The sequence below is a fragment of the Larus michahellis genome, chromosome 5 (genome assembly GCF_964199755.1).
Source record: "Larus michahellis chromosome 5, bLarMic1.1, whole genome shotgun sequence".
Lineage (NCBI taxonomy): Eukaryota > Metazoa > Chordata > Aves > Charadriiformes > Laridae > Larus > Larus michahellis.
Window position 1 is genome coordinate 74124467 of NC_133900.1, and position 21519 is coordinate 74145985.

Consider the following 21519-nt stretch of genomic DNA (forward strand, 5'->3'; position numbering starts at 1 on the left):
TGTCAGTTCCTGAGTGAAATCACAACCCTTTGCTTAGGATATCAGCCTGCTGCTGAAAAGCAGTTTAAATAACAGAAATGCAGTTTTATGGCTTTGGTACTTTCCACATATTGATGTCTTAAATTGTCAGCTTAGAAAGATTATAACAATTTGGTAAGAGAAATGCCGCAGAAAATTTAAGTTTTAATTTCTTTATGTTTTTAATAACTTATGACATTGTTATAAAATTATACTGTGAAAACAAGGAGAATTTCCCCATTAACTTATAGAGGGCAAAGTCAATGACATAAGTTTCTAAAAGTACGGTAACTAACTTCCCAAAACTAAAGCTAAACAGGAAGTGTTAAGTAAACAAAGACTACTGTAAAATACTTACAGCTTGGTTCCTCTTAACTGAAGCAATGCAGATCAGACATGTCATAGCCCCCGACTGAAAAGCTTCATTCATGTACTGTCTTGTACGTTCCAATTCACTTGCATCTCCATCTTTAATACATAAAGATTTTTAAAGCAATCAAGTTATGTTTGATCTGCTGTTTTGTTCATGTTGAGACTGCTGTAAAAGTATTTTTTTTCTCTGAACAGAGGCCAGTCATAAATTCCTATAAAACCACATTATTAGAAGTACTTAAGATAGTTTTAAAACTATACAATTGGTTCTGCAATAAAAAGGCAAGAAGTACTGCCAGTGTGCATTGCTGGGAACACAGAATTTTTTTTTTTATACAAGACGTCAGAATAAAGTGCTTTCCCTCCAATTATGGAAAAAAACCTAATACACAGCCAGTAATACAACATTGTTTATGCTTTCATACTGAAATAAGAGTCAATAAATGAAAAAAAATAATTACCAGTTTGACTGGTGTAAATGGTAAATGTTTTGGCCAAAATCTTTCCTTGTTTTATTTCAGCATCTTCATCATCATCTTCGGATGAGGAGCTAAATTGGTCTTCAACTAGCTTTTTTGCTGCAGCCTGATTAGCCTTCTTAATTTCATCAAATTTCTTCTGTGAAGATAGTTCTATTAAAAGAACAGATTAATAATGATTAATACCATGAAATTAATCATAACACCACACGCAGTTCTACGTACTTTCATCTGTCCTCTTCTTTAAAGAGCTTCCTGATTTTATGTTTCTAAGGGCAGTACCTTGCTACCTTTTCAAAACCACACGAGATAAACTGTATTTTCTTCATTACTGTGCATTATCCATAAAATTCGCAGCAGGAATTACTATCTGTCAATTACTGATGACAAATCCAACTAAACATACTAGAATATATACATCTGTAATGATGCTTTACTAAAAGGATACTTAAAAAAACCAAAACACACACATCCCACACAAACAATTTTCAGAGCATGAAGGGGAAAGAAAAAATAAAAATCAGGCAATTCTTAACAAGAGCAATTGTTATAATTTGCTGATACCCTACAGGTACTTCTCCCAGCATTTGGTATTTTTGAAATTATGACTTTTATTGGTCTCCCTCCATCCAACAAGTCCTTATTGCAATAGTGGGTTCATACTATTTCAAACACAGCAACATGAAAACGAGTATTTTACAACACGAACATAAGTACTTTAATATAAGCTTTTTTTCTATGTTATTGCATGTGAAATAGAGGAAGACTGTCACATGGAGGAAAAAAATAAATAACTTAACAGAGTTCATAATAAACCAATGTTCCTTTAAGATAACATATCACGGAGATATATAAGTCTTCCAGAGATCACAGGTCTTAAAGTACCTCCTTAGTTTTCCATTTAAACTATCACACCACTATACCCACTATGTTCCCTGGGGTTTGGGCAAGTTTAGTTTTTAGGCTTTCCTTAATAAACTATGCTGCCACTTGAAGAGAGCTCAGTATTCAGCCCTCAGTATTGCATTATTAATAACCTGCGCTCAGAGCAACCCCAGGCACTGGAAAGCCCGGCTCTTTCCCCAGCCCGGGCCGATGTGGCGCTGACCGGGCTGCCTAAAGCTTGTCCCTAGCGGGCAGCACCCTCCTGAACCAATCCTACTGAAGAGCAGCAGCTTCCTCCTTTACCTCACCCTTTACCTTCCTATTCACAGGAGCCCTGTACCCCGGGGAGGACTCAGCCCCGAGCCCCCGCGGCTGCCCGGGACCCCCGCGTCACCCCCAGACGGTACCTGCAGGCAGGAGAAGGCACATGGCGAAACACCGGCTCGCTACCGCCTCATCGGCCCGCCCGCCTCCCTCCCCCACGGCGCCGGGACTCCCCAAGGGACTCCCCAAGGAGCTCCCCAAGGCCCGGCCGGGCCCCGGGCCACCGCCGGCGCCCCCAGCCCAGCACCCCGCAGACCCCGGCCGGGCCGGGATGGAAGGGGCGGAGACGACACTCACCGCTGGCCCCCTCGGCGCTGGTCCCTGCGGCCACAGCGCCAGCACCGCCGCGGGCCCGCGGGGCCGGGGGCCGGACAGCCGCTCCAGCGCGGCCGGCGAGACCGTCCCCGGGCCTGCCGCGGCCCCGGCCCCGGCCCTGGCCCTGGCGCCAGGGCGCCTCCATTTCTCCCCCGCCAGCGAACGAAGGACGGCGGAGGGAGGCCGACCACCCCTCACACCCCCGGCTGAAACCGCCCCGAGGCAGGCGAACAAGCTCGCTCGCTCGCTCCCTCCCTCCCTCCCTCCCGCCGGCCCGGCCCGGCCCCTCCGTGCGGAGCCGCAGGGACGCCGGTGAGCTCCCGCGGCGGCGCGACTACAACTCCCAGCGCTCCCCGCGCGAGCGGGTCGGAAGTGGCGGCCGGCGACTACAACACCCAGCATGCACCGGGGCGCCGCACCCCCCACTGCGGAGAAGGCTCGGAAGGCGCGGCCCGCCCTTGGAGTCAAAGCCACGTTTACTAATAAGACAGGTCGGCGTCGCTTTATTACTTAATGCTTTAATTTCTTTTTGCCTGCTGCTCTGTCTGCTGCAGGTCTTTTTCTGGCAGCCATTTGTGCGGCTGTTGGGCGTGTTTTTCCTCACAGCTCCTCATCCTCAGAGTAGGAGCGGCTTGAAAACTGTTTTTAGAAACTTTGCTGAAGTAACATCCAGGTTCTGCTGCGCAGAAATACATATTGAGGAACCCGTGTGCCTCCTGGAAAAACTTCTGGTAGATAACGCAAGTTGAAATAACTTACATTTGATGGACACTTTCTGATGGCACTCATGTTCTGTCTTGCTGTGCCAGGAGGAAACTGCATTTAGGGTTTTTTTTTTTCAGCAAATACGTGTTTATAAAAGTTAAATAGTGCAAGATTTCAAATAATGAGTCTGAAAATAGTAAACTGCTGGATTTCAATTCTGGTTTTCTGCTTTATTTTGAAGTCTTTAACATAATTTTTATTCTCAAGAAAAGGGCAGCTAGTGACTATAGCTTGTGTCGTAGACTGAGGGATTAATAAAAGAAAAAATACAATCAGTAGATCTCTGCCTTTATTAATTGAATCTCCTATCACACATTTCTCTAATACAAAGTCTTAAACTCTTCAACAAAGGACAAAAGTGCTTCCTAAGCGCCTACTGAAATACGACGCAGCGCTATAGGATGCTGCTGCCACACAGATTGCAAATTATACTCAAAGACCTGAATTGGAAGAATGCTGATTGCGAAGTCCAACATTTCACAATTCAGTTAAATGCCAGAATAACCCTTGTTCTTGTGTGCATCAGTAGAGCCTGTAATGAAATGATGGCATACTCTTTCCTCTCCCCAGCACATTATGCCATTTGTCGTGCAAAGCACAGGATCAACAGCGAATGGACAGCTGTTTCATATTTACATTTATCTTTCTTGTTCCATATGTATCCTATGCACTCATTACTCTAAGAACACTTAATTCTTGCAGTGAAATCAGGAGTTACTTATACATCTCTGGCATTCTGGAAACCTATCAACATTACAAAAAAATAAAACAACCAGAAATTAATGCACTTTACAAAAGATCCAATTTCTAATATCTCCATCTTACTAAGGAGAAGAACAAAAGTATAGAGAGATTATCAAGTGATAGTAATGTTTGCATATGTATGTTTTAAGAGTGGCAGTCCAATTGATGATCAAAGTCTACTGGAAATACCCAGCTGAAAATACCCAGCTGAGACCACAACTAGTAAAACCCAATTTTTAACCAATGGAAAAGGACATAAATTAGGGAAGAAATCCAAGGAGTAATGCTTCTTAAAGCAGTTGAAAATGTATCTGACATATGAAAAAGATTTTTCTATCTTAGTAGTAGTTATGAACAGAATACCCTATCAATGAAAAAAGTAACCTATTTAGTCATTGTATTCTTTTCCCAACAGCAGCTACAGAAGATGCTGTAGGAAGAGTTTGGCCTCTTTCTGTTGTGTCTGCCCCTTGCACTCTGCCAGCATCCACAACTGTTACGCTAGGGACATAAAAAATTTTAAGCACAGATATTAAAAACTTGATAGTCCATGTTCAGCAGCCGTATGATTACATGGAGCAGAACAGTCTTCAATATTATGTATTTGTTATTATTGTGGAAAGAACAGCTATATTTTGAGCCATCCATATTTGTTATATTGATGCTTGCAAAAAGTTGTGTTTTCTCCCCGCTCTATTCCAGCCTTTGCATGTAATATCCCGAAAAAAGGACCATTTAAAACTGCCCGCTTCCATTTCAAGAAATCAGCCAAGGTGGACCCAATAAAGTAATAATATTTTCCAAATCTTACAGCCTTCCGTACTCGCATCTGCATTGTAGATATACCAAATTCTTTATATAACAATAATTAATCTTATGTTAATCAATAGATTTTAAAATGTGTTTGTTTATACGCAAATTTAATATCATTGTTCATGCCTATATTGACTTTAGATAATATAATTGGTACCAAACCTTTCTTTCTTGCTGTAAGTAGACACAAATAAATGATTTTAAAATAGTCAGCAAAACTGTCAATATTTGCCAGTGTATGACTGTACTGAATGATTGAATGCATTTGCTGTAGAGCGACATACATAATGCATTAGCAGATAATAACACCTGTTTGTGCAGGAGCAAGATGTTATCTTTCATCCTCATTCTCAGTTCTTCTTCTTCTTTCCAAAACCTGCCAAATATGTGCTGCTTGTAGGAAATTAGTGACATGACCTCAACAAATAATTTTTCATAATTAATAGTCAGGTCCTACAAAGATTAGAAATGAATGTATTCAGCCCCATGCAGGATTTGACCCTAAGTTTTATTGGCAACCTCCAGTGTTTTTATTCCGCTTTTGACTCTCCAGGTTTATCTGTGGATGGATCTCCTCCTTCTAAGTCTGCGAATTCTTCCTGTATAATGGGCTTCAATATTTTCTCGATTTGTGTTAGTCTTTTTTTCAGTTTCTGTTGTGCAGCTTCGTACTCGGCCAGCAGCCTGGCAAACTTTGTTTGTAATCTGTCCATTGCTCCTTCCATGTAGGTGACCTTCTCTTCCAGATCTTTAGGATCGCTTCCTAAATTTGCAACTTCAATGTCCAGCAACCCATCTTTCATTAGGATTTGCTTACCTTTCTCTTCCAGCATAGCCTTTGCATCTGGATACTCTGTTAAAGCCTCCATGAGATCATCTTTAGACAGACAAAACAAGTCCGAGTATCCAATACTTCTGATATTGGCTGTTCTTCGATTGCCAGCTTTGCTACCTTTGATATTAAGAATGCTGATTTCTCCAAAATAGCTGCCGTCACTTAACACCACAAATTGGGTAATTCCATCATCAGCAACTACTGCCAGCTTCCCTTCTTTGATAATGTACATCTCTCGTCCAATATCTCCTTTTCTGCAAATATAATCTCCAGGACTGTATACTTGCGGCTGGAGTTTCAAAACCAGTTCAACCAACAGACCAGCTTCACAGTCTGCAAAGATACGAACTTTTTTTAGTGTTTCCAAGTGAACATTGATTGCAATCTCTGCTCTTAGTTTATCTGGCAGATACTTCAAGACTTCCCTTTCATCCACAGCCTTTTTATTTGTCCACAGGTAGTCAAACCACTTTATAACTCTTTTCTCCATGTCTTTACTCACATTCCGAAAGTGCATATACTGCTTGATAGCATCAATCCTTGCTTGAAACTCTGCCCTGGCAGCATTCATGTTGGAGATCATAGAGCCCACGTTACCAACAATGGTAGCGAAAATCAATACTCCAACCAAGAAGTCAACGACCACGAAGAAATACTCAGAATCTCTTACAGGAGGTGGTGTTTCACCGATAGTAGTCAGGGTCAGCGTTGACCAGTAGAGACTGTAGACATACTTTCTAGTCAGACGGGCAAATTCGGGATCGGAGGTGTTGGGGTAGACCCACGTGTCAGCCCCAAACCCAATGGCTTTTGAGATCGAGTAGTACACACAGGCGTTCCAGTGAATAATAATCACAATGTACATGACAAGGTTAGAGATCCTGAAGATGTTTGGGTAGTTTGTCCTTGTTTCTGTTCGCTGGAAGAATTCAAACATCCGAGCTACTCTGAGTAGTCTGTTTATTCTTAATTCTGGGTAATTTAGTCCTAACTTAAAGTATAAGAGATCAGTTGGTATGACTGACAGAAAATCTAATTTGAATTGAAAAGATGTCTTATATTTCTCTCGAAGCTTTTGTTCTTCTTTCACCAGAAGACCTTGCTCCAGGTAACCTAAAATCAAATTGTAAATAATAAAAAATGTTACACCTTCAATTTCATTGTGTTCAATGTCAGTCCAAATCTACTTTGAAAAATATTTTGGTTGCAAGTTCCAGATGGTACATAACTTCTCTTACTTTTTGATAAACAATTTCTTATTTCCAAATATTCAGCTTCATGCTATATGGTTCAGCTGGAGCTAAACTATACAGCTTTGAAAATTAAACATCTCTAGCTCTGATTCTTTCCCTCCACTTTTCCACTATGGTGAAGATCTGGAAAAAAAAAACAACCCCCCCGCAAAACTCCACAGAATATAGGGAGGGTGGTTAACATGAGGGAAAGAATTTGAACGTGGGAATTTCAGTTCCATATTGAGTGTACCTACTCAATAGCTCTGGATGTAGCATAAGATTTTAAAAGAAACAGTTGCAGCTGAAGTTAATTGGATGTCTTTCTTGCGCAGTGGTCTTGAAAATCAAGCAAATACTTGAATCTCCTTAAATACAAAATCCGGATTTTGGTGCTAATTTTTCAGAACCCCTGAGCCCCACTTGTCAGCATTGCATGTTTATTTTGTCTTGTTGAGTCATCTACAGGCAGAACAGCTTGTATCTAGCTTACCTCATGCCTTGCTTACCTCAGGCTTTATATATTCTTGAAGTAATACATCAGAGTTTCTCCTGTTTTTACAGGTCACAGACTACAGTCTTTCAGAGATCTGTCTCGATGTCTTTTTCAATATTGCACCTCATCAAGGATACCCAGGTAATAAGAGCAGTATTCTGAATATTTTAAGCCACCTGACACAAATACATTAAGAGCACCAATTGATCATTGAGTATACTTACCTGTTCTTGTCCGTACAAACATGTCAGCAATATAGATGGCATCAGAAACGTAATCAATAATAAACCATGCCACTAAGTAGTCATGCTGAAGCTCTTCAAAACAGGCTCTGAATAGGAAAAGACAGAAGTAAATTACCATGAAATAAAGATTAAATACTTGCATGAAATCAGTGATGAATAAAATATTTTTTTAATCTATTTGTGAATATTATGATTTGCCAGAAGTTTTATGTAGTCATTAAAGAAGTACATCACCTAGCAATAATCATGGTCCAGTTGTACATGACAGGCATTGTGATGCAGAACAACCAGTTGTAATACATATTTCCTGCTGGATCAATAATGAAAATATCTTTTTTCTTCCTAAGTGATAGGCAGGAAAAAAAAGGAGATTTAATGAGAGTCATAAAATACACATAGCAATTTTTGAGGAATGAAGCATTCCAGAAATTGTTATTGTTAAATAGAGGGTCTATATTAAAGTTAAGCTTTGTTTGAATGCATGGAGAACATGAAGCTTCTTGTTAGGTGTGACTTGGGACGCAAACTGTAGAATCCAAATCTTGCTGAGAAAAATCAGATTGGCAGTCCCACTTCAGTTTGTAGTGGCACATGTAATTTCAACCTTTTTAAATTAACTTGTTTCTTACGTAGTTAACTGTCTGGTCTGATAATTGATTTGATCTTCTTTCAAAAAATAAAATGATTATATGACTACTAATGTTTAATAAGTGAGGCAAATCATGCCGTTCTCACTGGAAAAAGTTTAGCTTTGAGAAAGATGAAATATTGGCATAGTTTACATAAAGAAACCAAAGAACATGAAATCGTACAACACAAGTGCCTGCTGCACTATTTTAAATTTCTCTTCCTTGGCCAGAAAATTGTGAATTTACCAAGCTAAAGGTAAAGCAAGAATTTTTAGATCATAGAAGAGTTTACTTGCTTGTAGATGCCCTTATGTGCAGAAGAGATTGCTTTACACTGGCACATCTTTTGCTGCAGGGGCAGGGTGTTATCCAAAAAAATATTGAATAATCAGAATCCAAACAAGATTTTTCATAATTTTTTTTTCAAATCAATTCCATGCATGCATATTTCTGTTGTCCACTTATGAAGTCAAATCAGAACAACTCTACTCTAGGGATAACGACAGCAATCTGTACACTCATTCACTACTCTGTAAGCATCTTGTTTACAGGATGTCCATGAATGGATTTGATTTTTCATCAAAAGCAATTTTATTCGACTAGAATAGCAGGACCTAAACGAAAAATACTTACTCTTCTTTATCTTCTTTCTTCTTGGACTTATCTTTGTTTTTATTTTTCTCCTTTTTTTCCTTGTTCTTTTGTGTTTCTCCATCCTTTTTTTTTTCTGACTTGCTAAGAAACAGATTTACATTTTCAGTTGTTGCAGACTAAGTTAAAACATATTTGGAAAGAAATTAAATGTCTTAGAAACAGTAGTATTATTACTCTTTATCTTACCTCTTCTTTTCTTTTTTCTTTTTCTTCTCCTCTCTAAGGAAAAGAAAAATATGATAGGCTCATGGGATGCACATAGCCATTGCTTCCACATTTATTTATTAGAGTCATCTCAATTCAGTAAGTATAACATTATACTTATTGTATTCACATAGAACTACTTCTGTTTTAAATTAATAGATATAATACCAGTAACTTTGGTATTGAGAATGATCATCATAACTATATGCATGAAGTTCAAAAGTACATGCAGTCACTTATGGGATTACTTAAATGACATAAGTATTTCTAAAGAAATGATTAGATATATATCATTCTTTTTCATTGCTGCTTAAACAACCAATATTGCAGTACTCTATGAAATGGTAAAGATACTTACTCGTCTTTATTACTATTGTTGTTAATATTGTAGCGTGCAAACGCACCAGGTAGATACCGTTGCCTAGGGACCAGCAAAACAACACAGTTATGTGATATCTGCTGAAATACAAATAAACGTTTGATCTAAATTGTCACAGACTGTTTCTCACCATTTTAATCATGGGCTAAGTAATATAAGGAAATTGAAAGAGCACAGATTTTAATCTCCTAAATATTTACGATAAGCAATATATCACAATCTTAAAAACTTAATTTATTAATAGAGGGTGAAGAAAATTAGATGATGACAAGTATCTGTGCATAGTTAATCCCATGCAAATTATTAAAGAAAAAAAACCCAGAGGGATACAAAATGGCAAATTTGACATACCTGTTTTCCCCTTTGTTCGTCGGTCCAGGGTCCTCACTGGTGTCTTGTACTACCACACTGGGAACAATTGTGTGGGAGTGATGGGTCTCAATCACTCCTACCTTCATGGTCAAGTTTGTCTTACCTTGGGTAATTGAGGAAGACTGATTTAAAAAAGAATCAAGTCATTTTACAACTAGCAGAAGTAACGAGCAATTTTTTTTTCCCTAAAGATGAATCCTTTTTATCCTTGCTTCACCCAAAACCAACAACAGTATTTCCAGTTTTCTCTCTCACATGACATTCCCACCAGACAAGAAATGGCACCAAGAGTGCTTCAGTGTGCTGAATGACCAGGCAACTGCTGCTGAAGAGAATGTTCAACACATCTTTGTCTTAGAGGAAGCATTCATTTAGCTCTTTCTCCTGACTCTAATCCTACTTTGAAAATATTTAGACAATTGGTTTGAAGCGTCTACTACTGTTTCATTTGGTTTTGAACCAAAGGCTCATAATTTATCATATCAGGATTGATAAATAGATTCATGCATACATGATATCCAGAAAACCAGAAGCCTCCATCAGCTGGATGTCCAAAGAAATTTCAGTATGTCTGACATCTGAGAGTTATATGCTCTGTTGAGAGCAAAGAGTAGGTTCTGTAACTATGAACTTAAAGACTGATGGAGTAGTCTCCTTACCCACATAGCAAGTTGAACCTAAATACCTAAATGGAAATGTTAGTGGCTGTTCATGTCTGTTTTGTTCATGTCAATATTAAAAAAAATTGAAAATGTTGTAGTGTACATTAGTGTACATAACTTCTTCTCTCCCTTTTCGTCACTATTCTTACCATTTTGTTTATTTTAATCTATCTTGTCATCAATGAGACTGCCAACTCTTTGGGCATGAATTGTGTGATCTACAAGTATGACCTGCTCTTGACGGGGTCTTTTAGATAGGTTTAGAAATTCTGCAGTAACAATATCCCTTCATGTATGAACTCAGAGTATAAAGATGTCTGAAAGCCTCAAACTGACAAATGAGTGGCTGATCAGTACCACTGATAAATGAAATAAAATGCCATAGAATGAATCAATCTTAAAGAAAGTACTTGCATTCTGGAATCAAACACACTGCAAAAGAGAAGCAGGATGATACAGCTGCCACATCACTCCCAGACTTACCCGACTTTCCTTATTAGTCAATGAAACTAAAAATATTCCTATATAGGAAATAGGAGAGGAAGCACATGTTTCCAGCAGTCATCAGACATGATTGACACGCAGTGCAAAAAATAATACAGCAATATACAACATTCTACAAAGTAGGAAGGTAAAGATTGAAGATTAAGGTGTGTTCTTCAACGAATAGTCCTAAATGTAGTCCAGCATTGCTGGTCAGTCTTTAAATGCTTGAGAGCAAGTGCTGAGACATATCAGTTGTTTAGCTTAAATAAGTGAGTTTTAATTAGAATAAATTACTTGGGTTTGAAATATAGCATGATTTCTGCTGTTTGCCTAGCTTTACTTAGCATGAATAGCTAGATTTGCTGAAGCCTTTATGCCACAATAGAGTTAATTTTCTTAGTAATTTTCCTAGCAGCTGGTACAGTGCGGTGTTTAGTCTTATAGTATAAGAAAAAAGTTGATAGCACAGTGATGTTTTGGTAGGATATTCCCAAAGTCTGGGACTTTTCTGTTCCCTATGTTCTGCCAGGAAGTGCAGGGGTACAAGAAGCATAAACCAGGAGAAAAGGAGGTGACAACCCTCAGCAGAGACTGCAAATCGACAAGATAAGAGCAGTCAATGGTCTGCCTGCCTGGACACAGAAAAAGAATCCAAGAAGGTGTTAGAAGACCCCAGACCAAAACCCACCACAGACACATGAGCAGCGCGTCAGGGGCGGGTGTAGAGATCACAAGGGTATGATTGCCCAGGGATTTCTTACGACATCCCTCTCTGGAGACACCCAGCCTGGGCTGACCTGCTGTACCTTTGCATTAAATTATTTATTTTTATAAAATCCTACGCCTGAGACACTGCTGTGGGAAACCTAGGGTGGAGCCTGAAGAAGGAGGGAGCACACCCGAGACTCTGTGTGTGTGTGTGAGGAGTGGGAAGGGGCACCCGTCAGCTCCCAGGCGTCACCTGCTGTGAAGGGACCCTGGTCCCAGCAGCAGAAGACTCTGATGGTGTGTGTGCAACTCCTTGGATGGGGTGTGAATGCTCAGGCACCAGCTCTAACACAAGGATCAGGTCTAAGGAGCCACGTAAAAAGATTCTAAGTTTCAAAGACATAGTAAACATGAGGTTAGATTCACCAGGAGCCTAAAAGCTGTAACAGGGTTTCCACCGACTTACGCCAAGGAGAAAGTGTGTTTGAAAGTGTGGAGATTGAAAGTACGCCAGGTTGAATTAAGCAGCTTTACGTCTGCTTAAAGGTGCTGTGAAAGCTCTGCTAATGCTGGCACACAAAATTCCATCCTGATTTAACCTATATCCTCTGCAGAGCCACACTGGAGTCCATACAGCTCACAAATAATGGTGCAAAGTAAAGCTGTGTCCAACCAGTTTCAATCACTCAGCATCAGACAAACGCAAATGTATTCATCTCAAGGGAAATCATTCCCCCAACACAGTGGGCTCTAAACCAGTCAGTTCACATTAGGACTCCAAGTACCAGCATGTCTACATAGGAACTTATTGACATGTTTATCTTTGGACTTTGAGTCCTCTTTAGTTTCAAGAACCAAAAAACCCATCTTCAACTTTGTGCTCTCCAGCCGTACTGATTTGCAGAAGTGCTAGGGGTTAAAGATGACAAGAAGTGTGGTAAAATAGGACGTGTAGAAAAATCCACACCCATCCCAAGTACTTAGCCTGGAGTTTGGGAAAAAATCTGTATCCTGTGCATTCCCCTGTTCTGCAGGTTAAAGAGGATTTTCTGTGTATTTTTGCAAATGGCCCCATTAGTATCTATTTTGACACTTTGTGCTCTGCCGAAGGAGCTGTGGCAGCCATGCGTAGGACTTGCTGGGAAAAAGGAGCTGCCGTTTGGGGCAGGGCTGAATATTTCATTTTACTGGGGCACTGGAAGCATTAAGTGGGCATTAAGTATGCCTCAAAATCATCTGCACATGGAAATTGGGAGTGTTTACTACCCTGTGGTCTCAAAATACTAAATCTGAATGTCAGGCTCGGGTGACTGCTGCGCCAGGTTGTTTCCCTTGTCAGTCAGGATACGTAGCACAGGAATATCTTCAAATTCCATTATTCTCAAAGCAGATTTTGAAATTCTTGAGTCTAAGACACAGAAATGCTAACGCAGCGTGTGCCCAGCGCAAGTTGAACAGACACAGTAATTGCTCCTGGTTCGGGGACCGTGGTTATAGCATTTGTGTGACAAACCCCCGACGCTGGGAACAGTAGTAAATGTCCTGTTAAACTCAGTGGGTCCAGAACTCACCTTAATGCATTTTTAAATTGTGTTACAGAGGTTTTGCAAACAATATTTCAGATGTTTTTCACTAAATTGTATCACTACTGCGTTTCTTATTCTGTAGTCACAGGTATTTTTCTTAAACTGATACATTGTTACAAATTGTTACACTACGTTTATTTTAAAAATCCATGGCTTATTTTCACTTTATCATATTTAGGTAGCAAGTTTGAGAGGTAATACAGATAAACACTTGGTTTAGAGGTATTTTAGATTTTTACCATATTGTTTTTACTGTATCATCACGAATAGTTTGCTTTTACTGGCTTTGATTTTTAAATTTGATGATTATGATAAACAACAGAGTTTTCGGACATTATGATCTAAAACCTAATTATATTAATTGCTATACATCAAAATCATTAGGGCTGCAAGAAAACTCAGGCAATATTGTCCTTTTACAGGACTGTAATGAATGGAAGGTCAGCTTCCATCTCTTCTGCTCTTTTTCACTTTCTTACTGGCCCACCACGTTCACTTCTCTAGTCATTATTTTCAGAGAGCAAATGCTTCGAGTAAGGATATCCCAGAACAGAATTTGGCATCATATAAGGATCTACTTTCTTTCTTTACAACAAGCAACTAAAAATCTTGATGAACATTAGCATCTGCAGTGTGTTACAGCAAAATCTCTCTTTTCTAACATGCAAAGAGTCCCTGACAGTTCTGCACTAAACAGTTTCATCAGTGCGTGCTTACCTTGGCAGTGTAATCTGCTGCTTCTAATAGCGATTTCAGTCCTTTAAATCAGCCACGTTTCCTTACTGCATAAGCAGGGCCACCATGGAAAGCTGAATATAATCAACATTTCATGCATAAATCCCTTATTGATTGATTTCTCGACCAGCCGGTCCCATGTGCAGTTCTCTGAATTATTCCCAAGGAAGGACATAGATATTAGAAGAGGATTTCCTTGACCTAGTGATGGATTTTGAGATTTAGAGAGAGATGAAAGTGCTAGTGGCAGTCACTATTATCCCTCAACTGAGGAGAAGCTTACTAGCCCTATCAACACGCGCAAGAAGTGACAAATACTAGAGTGACAAATATAAGGAGTGACAAATATTTAATAGTCTGTCTTAAAACTAAAAAAAATATTATTGTAAATGACTATACATTCAGTCTTGTCTGCTGGCCCATTTTCTTAATATGGCAGATGCTTTTTTACTGTAGTAACAGGTCTTTACCAGAATAGATAAAACACCACAAATGGAAATTTCCTGTTTATTTTAATGTGTTTACCATATTGCTGAATAATTGGAAATACCATTTTAAACTAATGAAAGTTCTTAACTAATCTTAACATAACTTTTACATTCCTATTTTGATGCTTAAAAAAGCCCATGAACTGTGAATACATATTTAGTGGAAAATGGCATGATGATGTGATGATGAAGTGTTAAGACACTGAACTAATCTTCAAGTTTGGTATGGATTATGACTTTGCAAAATGGTTTTTAAATTAGCTGCAGTCCTCCTTCATTAGAAATGTTCATCTGTAGTGGTCACACAATCAAGAAAGCCCCATGAGCATCCTAATGTGCTTCAAAAGAGAAGATATTGAGGTATTTGCGTACCTCAACTTTCTCATTTCACTGGTGGTTCCACAAGAATGAGGAAAATTAAATTCTCAGGAGCTTGAGTGATTGATTTTTTTAGATCTGTCTTATTTTTCATGGCCCGTTTTTGGGGGAAAAAAAAAAAAGCATTGCTGAGCAGGAAATCCAGTGCAGAAAATCTTTTACGCAGCAAAAAGAGTGTATGCTCAAATTTGAAATGGTATCTTTGCCACAACTGAGACACAGCTAAAGTCACTGAATTACTTTTTAACTTTGCTTCACAACAAGCAGAATTGAGGAAAGCAGTCCAGATCATGGTACCCCAGGATTAAAACGCGTTTGTTTCCTTAACCAAGAACAGGAGGCAGCAATGCCACTGACATTCATACAAACCAACTTCAGTCTTGCAGCCCAGGTGACTGAGTGGTCATTCATAAGTGGATTGACACGTTGTAGATTTAATCACAAACCCAAAATGATGCTCACTATCACAGGTCAGCCTCCTGACCAGAGAAACAAATTAGGCACATCTGCTGCTATGACTTTCCAACCGTGTAGACAGTCAGTCCATTTTCTAGGAAAGACAATACGTACGCATTTGAAATTTAAAGAATAAAAAAATGTTTTAAATAAAACAGTAATGGGCAACAAGGAAACGCGTAACTTTATGCCCAGGAGAAGCCAGATACACAAATCTACAGTAAGATATCCAACATAACAAATGGACAAAGAAGTGAATATTCTTCCAATTTCTGGCATATGTTTCACTGTTGGTTTTGAAGGGCTGAAATACAACTATTCTAAAATCATAGCTAGGAAAGGAGTCTTAGAAAGTTACTGCATCCAGCTAGTATTGAATCAGGAACAGTTTTACCTCTGTCATTCTCATGGGTTTTTGCCTGGTTTGCAGTCTGAAAGATCTCAACGTCCAATGCTGAGCAGTGATTTTGTGAATATGTGGTGGCACTGAGTGTCTGGAACATATGGGTGTCACACAAACATCAAAGTAATTGTGATTTGGTGCATGGCTTTGTCCAAAAGTTTTAGATGATCAACCAAGCCAGACAAGTCTATGTTGCATCTCTCAAGCCAGAAAGAACTGCAAAGGAGATACACCTTTTTACTCTGGTGGAGAACAGACAGTTTTCTTTTAAAATAAGCAGTCCAGTAAAGAAACTCTAACTTACTTTTTCGTATCTGTTTTACCATGGAGTAATAGCGATTCCTCAAACAGAGGAAATGGAGTCCTACTGAGGCAGACCAGTTCCTTGTCTGACAGTGGTCAGGAGCTCACTTATCTGCAAAGAGGTTTGCAGGACAAATTCTGGGTGAGCTCAACACAGTGGTCTCAATTCTGCCCTCCTTTAAAAGCCAATTACATAGTTGTCATTGGCTTCACCGACAATACATTAGTTTAGCATCAATATTTTTTCACAGATATTTTTCCTGTCGTTCCGTATTCCAGTGAAGTAACCTTGACTGATGGGAGAATGACCGTGCTAATGGATTATTGTTTTAGTAGGCCAACTTTAATCTATTTTTGTGTCTTGCTTTGTCATCATCTGTAATTCTTCTCAATCCTATTAAAGCTACCTCTAGTTTCAGACACCCATAACCAAAACACTAGATACATTATATATATGTATTTATTTATAAATAAGCAGGTTTTAATGGCAACACATTGCCTTTCAGCTTACTGTGTTGGAGCTGTGTACACAGATGGGTGTTTGGATTGGGACCGCACTTTTGGCAGGCTTATTTTCTGCAAATCCCGTTCTGTCTTTTCTAGTGCTGATGCGATTTCAGCAATGAATGTCATGTTGGAAGCGCTGTAGCTGAGGAGGCTCCAGGGCTTCTGGCTTACTTAATACTCTCTTGTGTAGACTGGTGTTACAGGGAATTCAGTGTCATGAAGCACAATCGGCCTCAGTGAGGCTTGGTGACTGGAAAACCATGAGCGCAAACAGTATCTCCACCAGTAGGTGGTACTGTATTTTTACTTCAGTGTTAAATGAGTGCTTGATGGATAGGGAAGAAGTAGAAGCAATTTAAGATGCGTGTTGGTGTGTTAGATTCCCATAGGCAGATGAGGCTGGAATCGGAAAGCACTAGACAGACTGCAAGCCTTCTGTGGACACGAGCACTAGCAGGCATTATCAGCATCTTTCAGGTCCATACCCTGGTTTTTGCAGGTGTTTTTGCAGAGACTACTCTGAGCAGGGATTAGCGCTTCTGAAATGTCCACGGGCACAACAAGCGCTGAGTCTGGCCATTCCCAGCAGTCATTTGTGTGCCCTGAGCTGAACCTGCAATGAGGCCATCCTTGTGCCGCCCAGGTTGGGGTGGCTTGAGATGTCTCTTCTCTTCTCAACCTGGAACCTGCAAGTAACAGAGGGACTGGCCCAGCAGAAAACTCTCTGGAAAAAAATGAAACTTCATTCAGTAATATCATTGGGATAAAAAAAAAATGTGGTGACCCTGCAGGAGTGTCAGTAGCTGTGAAGAGTCAGTTAGGATTTCTGTTTAGCAGAATTTAATTTCAAGCTAAAATAACAAGGGAAATCTGGGTTGGTTGCACAGAATAGTGATGCTAAAATGCTTACACATACAAAGGTGACTCAACACTAATTCTACTTTAAGAATATCATCAATATATGATATTGTCACTGGTAAGAGTGGTAGAAAATGCACTGTAGTTAAAATATGTTTGATATATCTAGCCTTGTTTTTATTTCATTCATTGTAGTAAAGTAGGAATTAAGGTGGCACTATCTGGGCATTTTTAAGGCAAAATGTATGGAATTAACCTCTTCACAGCAAGTACAGCAATCTAATCATATTGAACTGCAATCTAGAGGCACCATTTTTTGGTCTCTGTTGAAGTTAATTCCTTTACGTGTTGCTCCTGCAGGTCTGCACAAAATCACCAGCATTTGGGGCAGGTGGAGTTCCCACGGTCAGAGCTCCACTCTCAAATCTGGCTCAGTAGTTTTTTGTGTGGCTGCAATAAGTAATAAAATAATAGGTAATAAACCTGTCTGTAGTTGCTGAACGGAGCTCATGTTTGGATCCTGTTGGGTAGCAGCGACTGCAGGCAGAGGACAGTAATGCAGAACAGGGAAGATGAGCAATGATTACAGAACTTCAAAATCCCATAGGCGGCTTTCCTAAATAATACTAATAAAAAGAAAGATAGATCTTGCTTCATGTCTGCACCTGGACTAGCTGCACGGTGAACAGTTTTTCTCACTGTGGTGAAACCTGTTGTCATAATCTTCAGTATTTACGATAATATACACTGCATCATAGCACATAAAAGGAACTTAATGTAAACGTGTATGAGAAAAAAAGTCCTCAACAAAATTAAAGAATTTATGACAAAGCCAAGAAGCCATGGAAGCTTTGTCTAAGTCAGTCATTCGTGGCTAACACAGAGGCAAGCTGAGTTTTATTAAGGCACAAAAATGTGGTTTCTAATGACTATTTTATTTATAAAAGTATAAAGGTGGCTGGATATTCAGTGCTTCCATTTTTATGGAAAATCAAGAATTAGAGTCAGTGCTTGCTTAAGTTTCAGCAAATCTTTAATTCTTTGCATAAGTAACAATTTTAATATAACTTCTCTCTTGCATTTTCCACACATTTAATAGAAAAAATTAGTACAATAACCCAGAAAGGTATAGCAGGGTTTCATAACATCCTTATTTCTCTTTTGGAGAAATGGAACTGCCACAAAATTGCTTTGACTGTTAGTGCATGCATATTGTTACTTCATACACAAAAAGGCTGATCTGTGCTGAGCCATAGCTGGCAGAGCTCCGCTGAAAGAAGTGCGGCTGCGCTGATTTGCATTAGCTGATGAGCCAGGCATTGCTCCACATCAGTCATAGGTGCCTTTCTGAATGGTAAACTAGCATCTTTTTCCTCTTTATGTCAGGTGATAAGATTGTATAGCAAGACTTCATTTTCTTTCCCATTTGACCTTTACATATCATCCAAAATAAAGAAAAATATAACAATGTTGATAAATTACTTTTATGTAGTTTCTTTCTTCCTGGCATTGTCTCAGAGTTCTTTGAAACGAGTTGAGTCTGAAAAGTACCAATCATCAGTGGAGTATGGACACATGAATATACGCACTCCCTTCTGTAATTATATGATAGATTGCATGTTCTTTATGTCTGTCCACAGACTTGGACTGTTAGCTGCAAGTTTTTTGTGACTTCATTTTTTTTCTCAGGAAAAAAGTTTCATAGTTGTGGGAAAATAACGGAAGAGTGGTGAGGAGGATTGTAAACATGCTCAAGTGACTTGCAGCTGAGGTGTAGAAAAACCACATACATCATACTAATCATTGTTTAGTCCTGTGTGCTTGACAAGTAGCGTATCTGTGTTTAGATAACATAAGCCTGTGACAGAGGAGCTATCGAACATGCTTGAGATTCCTGCCCTGCTGTGGGAAAGATCAAAGTGGAACGGTAAACTGTGCGATCCCTGATATACAGGTGAGAACAGCAGGTTTGAAAACTCTCTAGCAAGGACTGATCTCCATGGTGCCTGCATTCGCGCTTGTGTGCCTCTGCCCAGGTGTTGCCTCTGAGATCCCCCTGGCTCATGAGGTAATGAAAATAAATTTACTCTTTGCGTTTCATCCATGGTTTTGTGATTGTTCTTGTGTCCTGCCTGTGTCAGCTCACGCAATAGTGGTTTTGCCGTTTACTGCAGATTTGAAAACATGAAGTAATGTCTGTATAAAGATTTTCAACTAAGAAACAAGTGTATAGAATCATTTAGGTTGGGAAAGATCATTGAGTCCAACTGTAAACCTAATGCTGCCAAGTCCACCACTAAACGATGTCCCTCAGCACCACATCTACATGTCTTTTAAATACCTCCAGGGATGGTGACTCAACCATTTCTCTGGGCAGCCTGTTCCAATGTTTGGTAACACTTTCGGTGAAGAAATTTTTCCTAATATCCAATCTAAACCTCCCCTGGTACAATTTGAGGCCATTTCCTCTTGTCCCATCTCCTGTTACTTGGGAGAAGAGACCGACCCCCACCTGGCTACAGCCTCCTTTCAGGGAGCTGTAGAGAGCGATAAGGTCTCCCCTCAGCCTCCTTTTCTCCAGGCTGAACACCCCCAGCTCCCTCACCCGCTCCTCATAAGGCTTGTGCTCCAGACCCCTCACCAGCTTCGTTGCCCTTCTCTGGACATGCTCCAGCACCTCAATGTCTTTCTTGTGGTGAGGGGCCCAAAACTGGACACAGCCCTCGAGGTGGGGCCTCACCAGTGCCCAGTACAGGGGGTGATCACTGCCCTAGTCCTGCTGGCCACGCTATTTCTGATAAAAGCCAAAATGCTCTTGGCCCTCTTGGCCACCTGGCCACACTGCCAGCTCATATTCAGCCAGCTACCGACCAGTCTGTATCTGAGATTAAATATTTTATTCATGAATTAAAAAGACTTTCATGTCCATGGTCTGCTAAAGGAGTGGGCCTGCAGACCTGCAGAAATGCTGGGTCTTCCCCAAGCTGTGCCTGGGGAAGCGGTGGTCCTCAGCACCTTGCCCTCTCCCACGTTCTCCGCAGGCCCCTGCGGGGGTTCCCACCTCCTTTTTTCTCTGCAGATCCACCGAGTTGCTTGCAAGACTGACACTTCATGTGCTTTGGTCAAATTGCAGGAAGCTGGAAAAACTGACACATTTTGGCAGAGACAGGGGTGTGAACACGTGGAGTTGACACATCTGAGGTGTCACAGAACAAAAATAGGAGCGGGGAGCAGACCGCAGACGTGTCTGTCCATGTATGTGGTTTTATCCTATGGGCATGCTTATGTGGTACAAGAAGATGGAAATTTGCTCCCAGATTTTCAGATTGTGCTTTAAGATTTTAATTTAACTGTTTTAAATACTATTTAAAATTATTGTTCTTTTGTAGCAGTAATCTGTGGTTTAGAAATGCTAAAGCAGAGAAGTCAAACTCCTTTTATAAGGCAGCCTGCACTTGGTTCGAGCCACCTTCTGTAGAAGTTCCTATAATGCAGACGCTGTAAAGATAAAGTGGACAGGTAATTAAATGCACAAAACCAAAAGCAATGTTCCTTTTCTCCTAACATACAGAGTACTGTTTATATTACAGAATAAATACAGAAATAAAAGATGAGACTAAGACATCAAAACTGAACTCTTGGTTTAACCCCAGGACTGCAAAGTCAAGGATGCCTAAGGCAGGGAAAACTTAAGTTATTTTGCTGACACTGTCACGATATTCACCAGTCTGCACCAGAGCTAATAAACTTTGCAAACCCAAAGGTGATTAATTTAGGTGCTGTGCTGCAAAGCATGGTTAGAACTCTGCTAGACTCAAGGCAGCATGTCCCTGCGGTGCTCTCTGGAGGTGTGTTACACTCCTGGCTTGGTTTGGCTCCGCTCTAGGGAGCTCTGTGCACGCTAAAGGTCCTCAGACTGTCCCAAGAAGTTTGCTGGGTAACCCTGGGTTAGCATGTAATGGCTTATTAAGCCATATGTTTTGTAAATGTATTTCACTTAACCATGTTAAAAACAAGGGCTTAGACTTCTACCTTGAAACTATTGATTGGGTAATAAAGATAATTGTTTCTTAATGACACCCTGGAGCCTGTTCAACCACCGGGAGTCATCTCAGGGTCAGTATCACCAGGTGCTGACCTAGTTCTGCAAAGCTGGGATAGTCTGGCCGGGGGGATCCCACCACCTGC

At 40.1% G+C, this 21519-nt stretch overlaps 2 protein-coding genes across 3 annotated transcripts in view; both read right to left on the bottom strand.

Moving 5' to 3' along the window:
- Positions 1–2632, bottom strand: part of NFXL1 (nuclear transcription factor, X-box binding like 1) — a 51333-nt gene extending 48701 nt beyond the window's left edge. For both annotated transcript variants that reach the window (XM_074588002.1, XM_074588000.1), the window contains exons 1-3: positions 2376–2632; positions 852–1022; positions 377–486 (exon numbers count right to left, since the gene is read on the bottom strand). In XM_074588002.1, the coding sequence (XP_074444103.1) occupies positions 377–486; positions 852–1022; positions 2376–2538 (444 nt within the window). In that variant the 5' untranslated portion in view covers positions 2539–2632. The remainder of the gene's footprint in view (positions 1–376; positions 487–851; positions 1023–2375) is intronic.
- Positions 2633–5245: 2613 nt separating this feature from the next.
- On the bottom strand, positions 5246–9847 carry CNGA1 (cyclic nucleotide gated channel subunit alpha 1). The gene is given in 7 exon segments (XM_074589258.1): positions 5246–6663; positions 7503–7609; positions 7758–7865; positions 8786–8887; positions 8993–9018; positions 9365–9435; positions 9736–9847. Coding segments are annotated over 7 exon segments (1944 nt in total).
- Positions 9848–21519: the final 11672 nt, after the last annotated feature.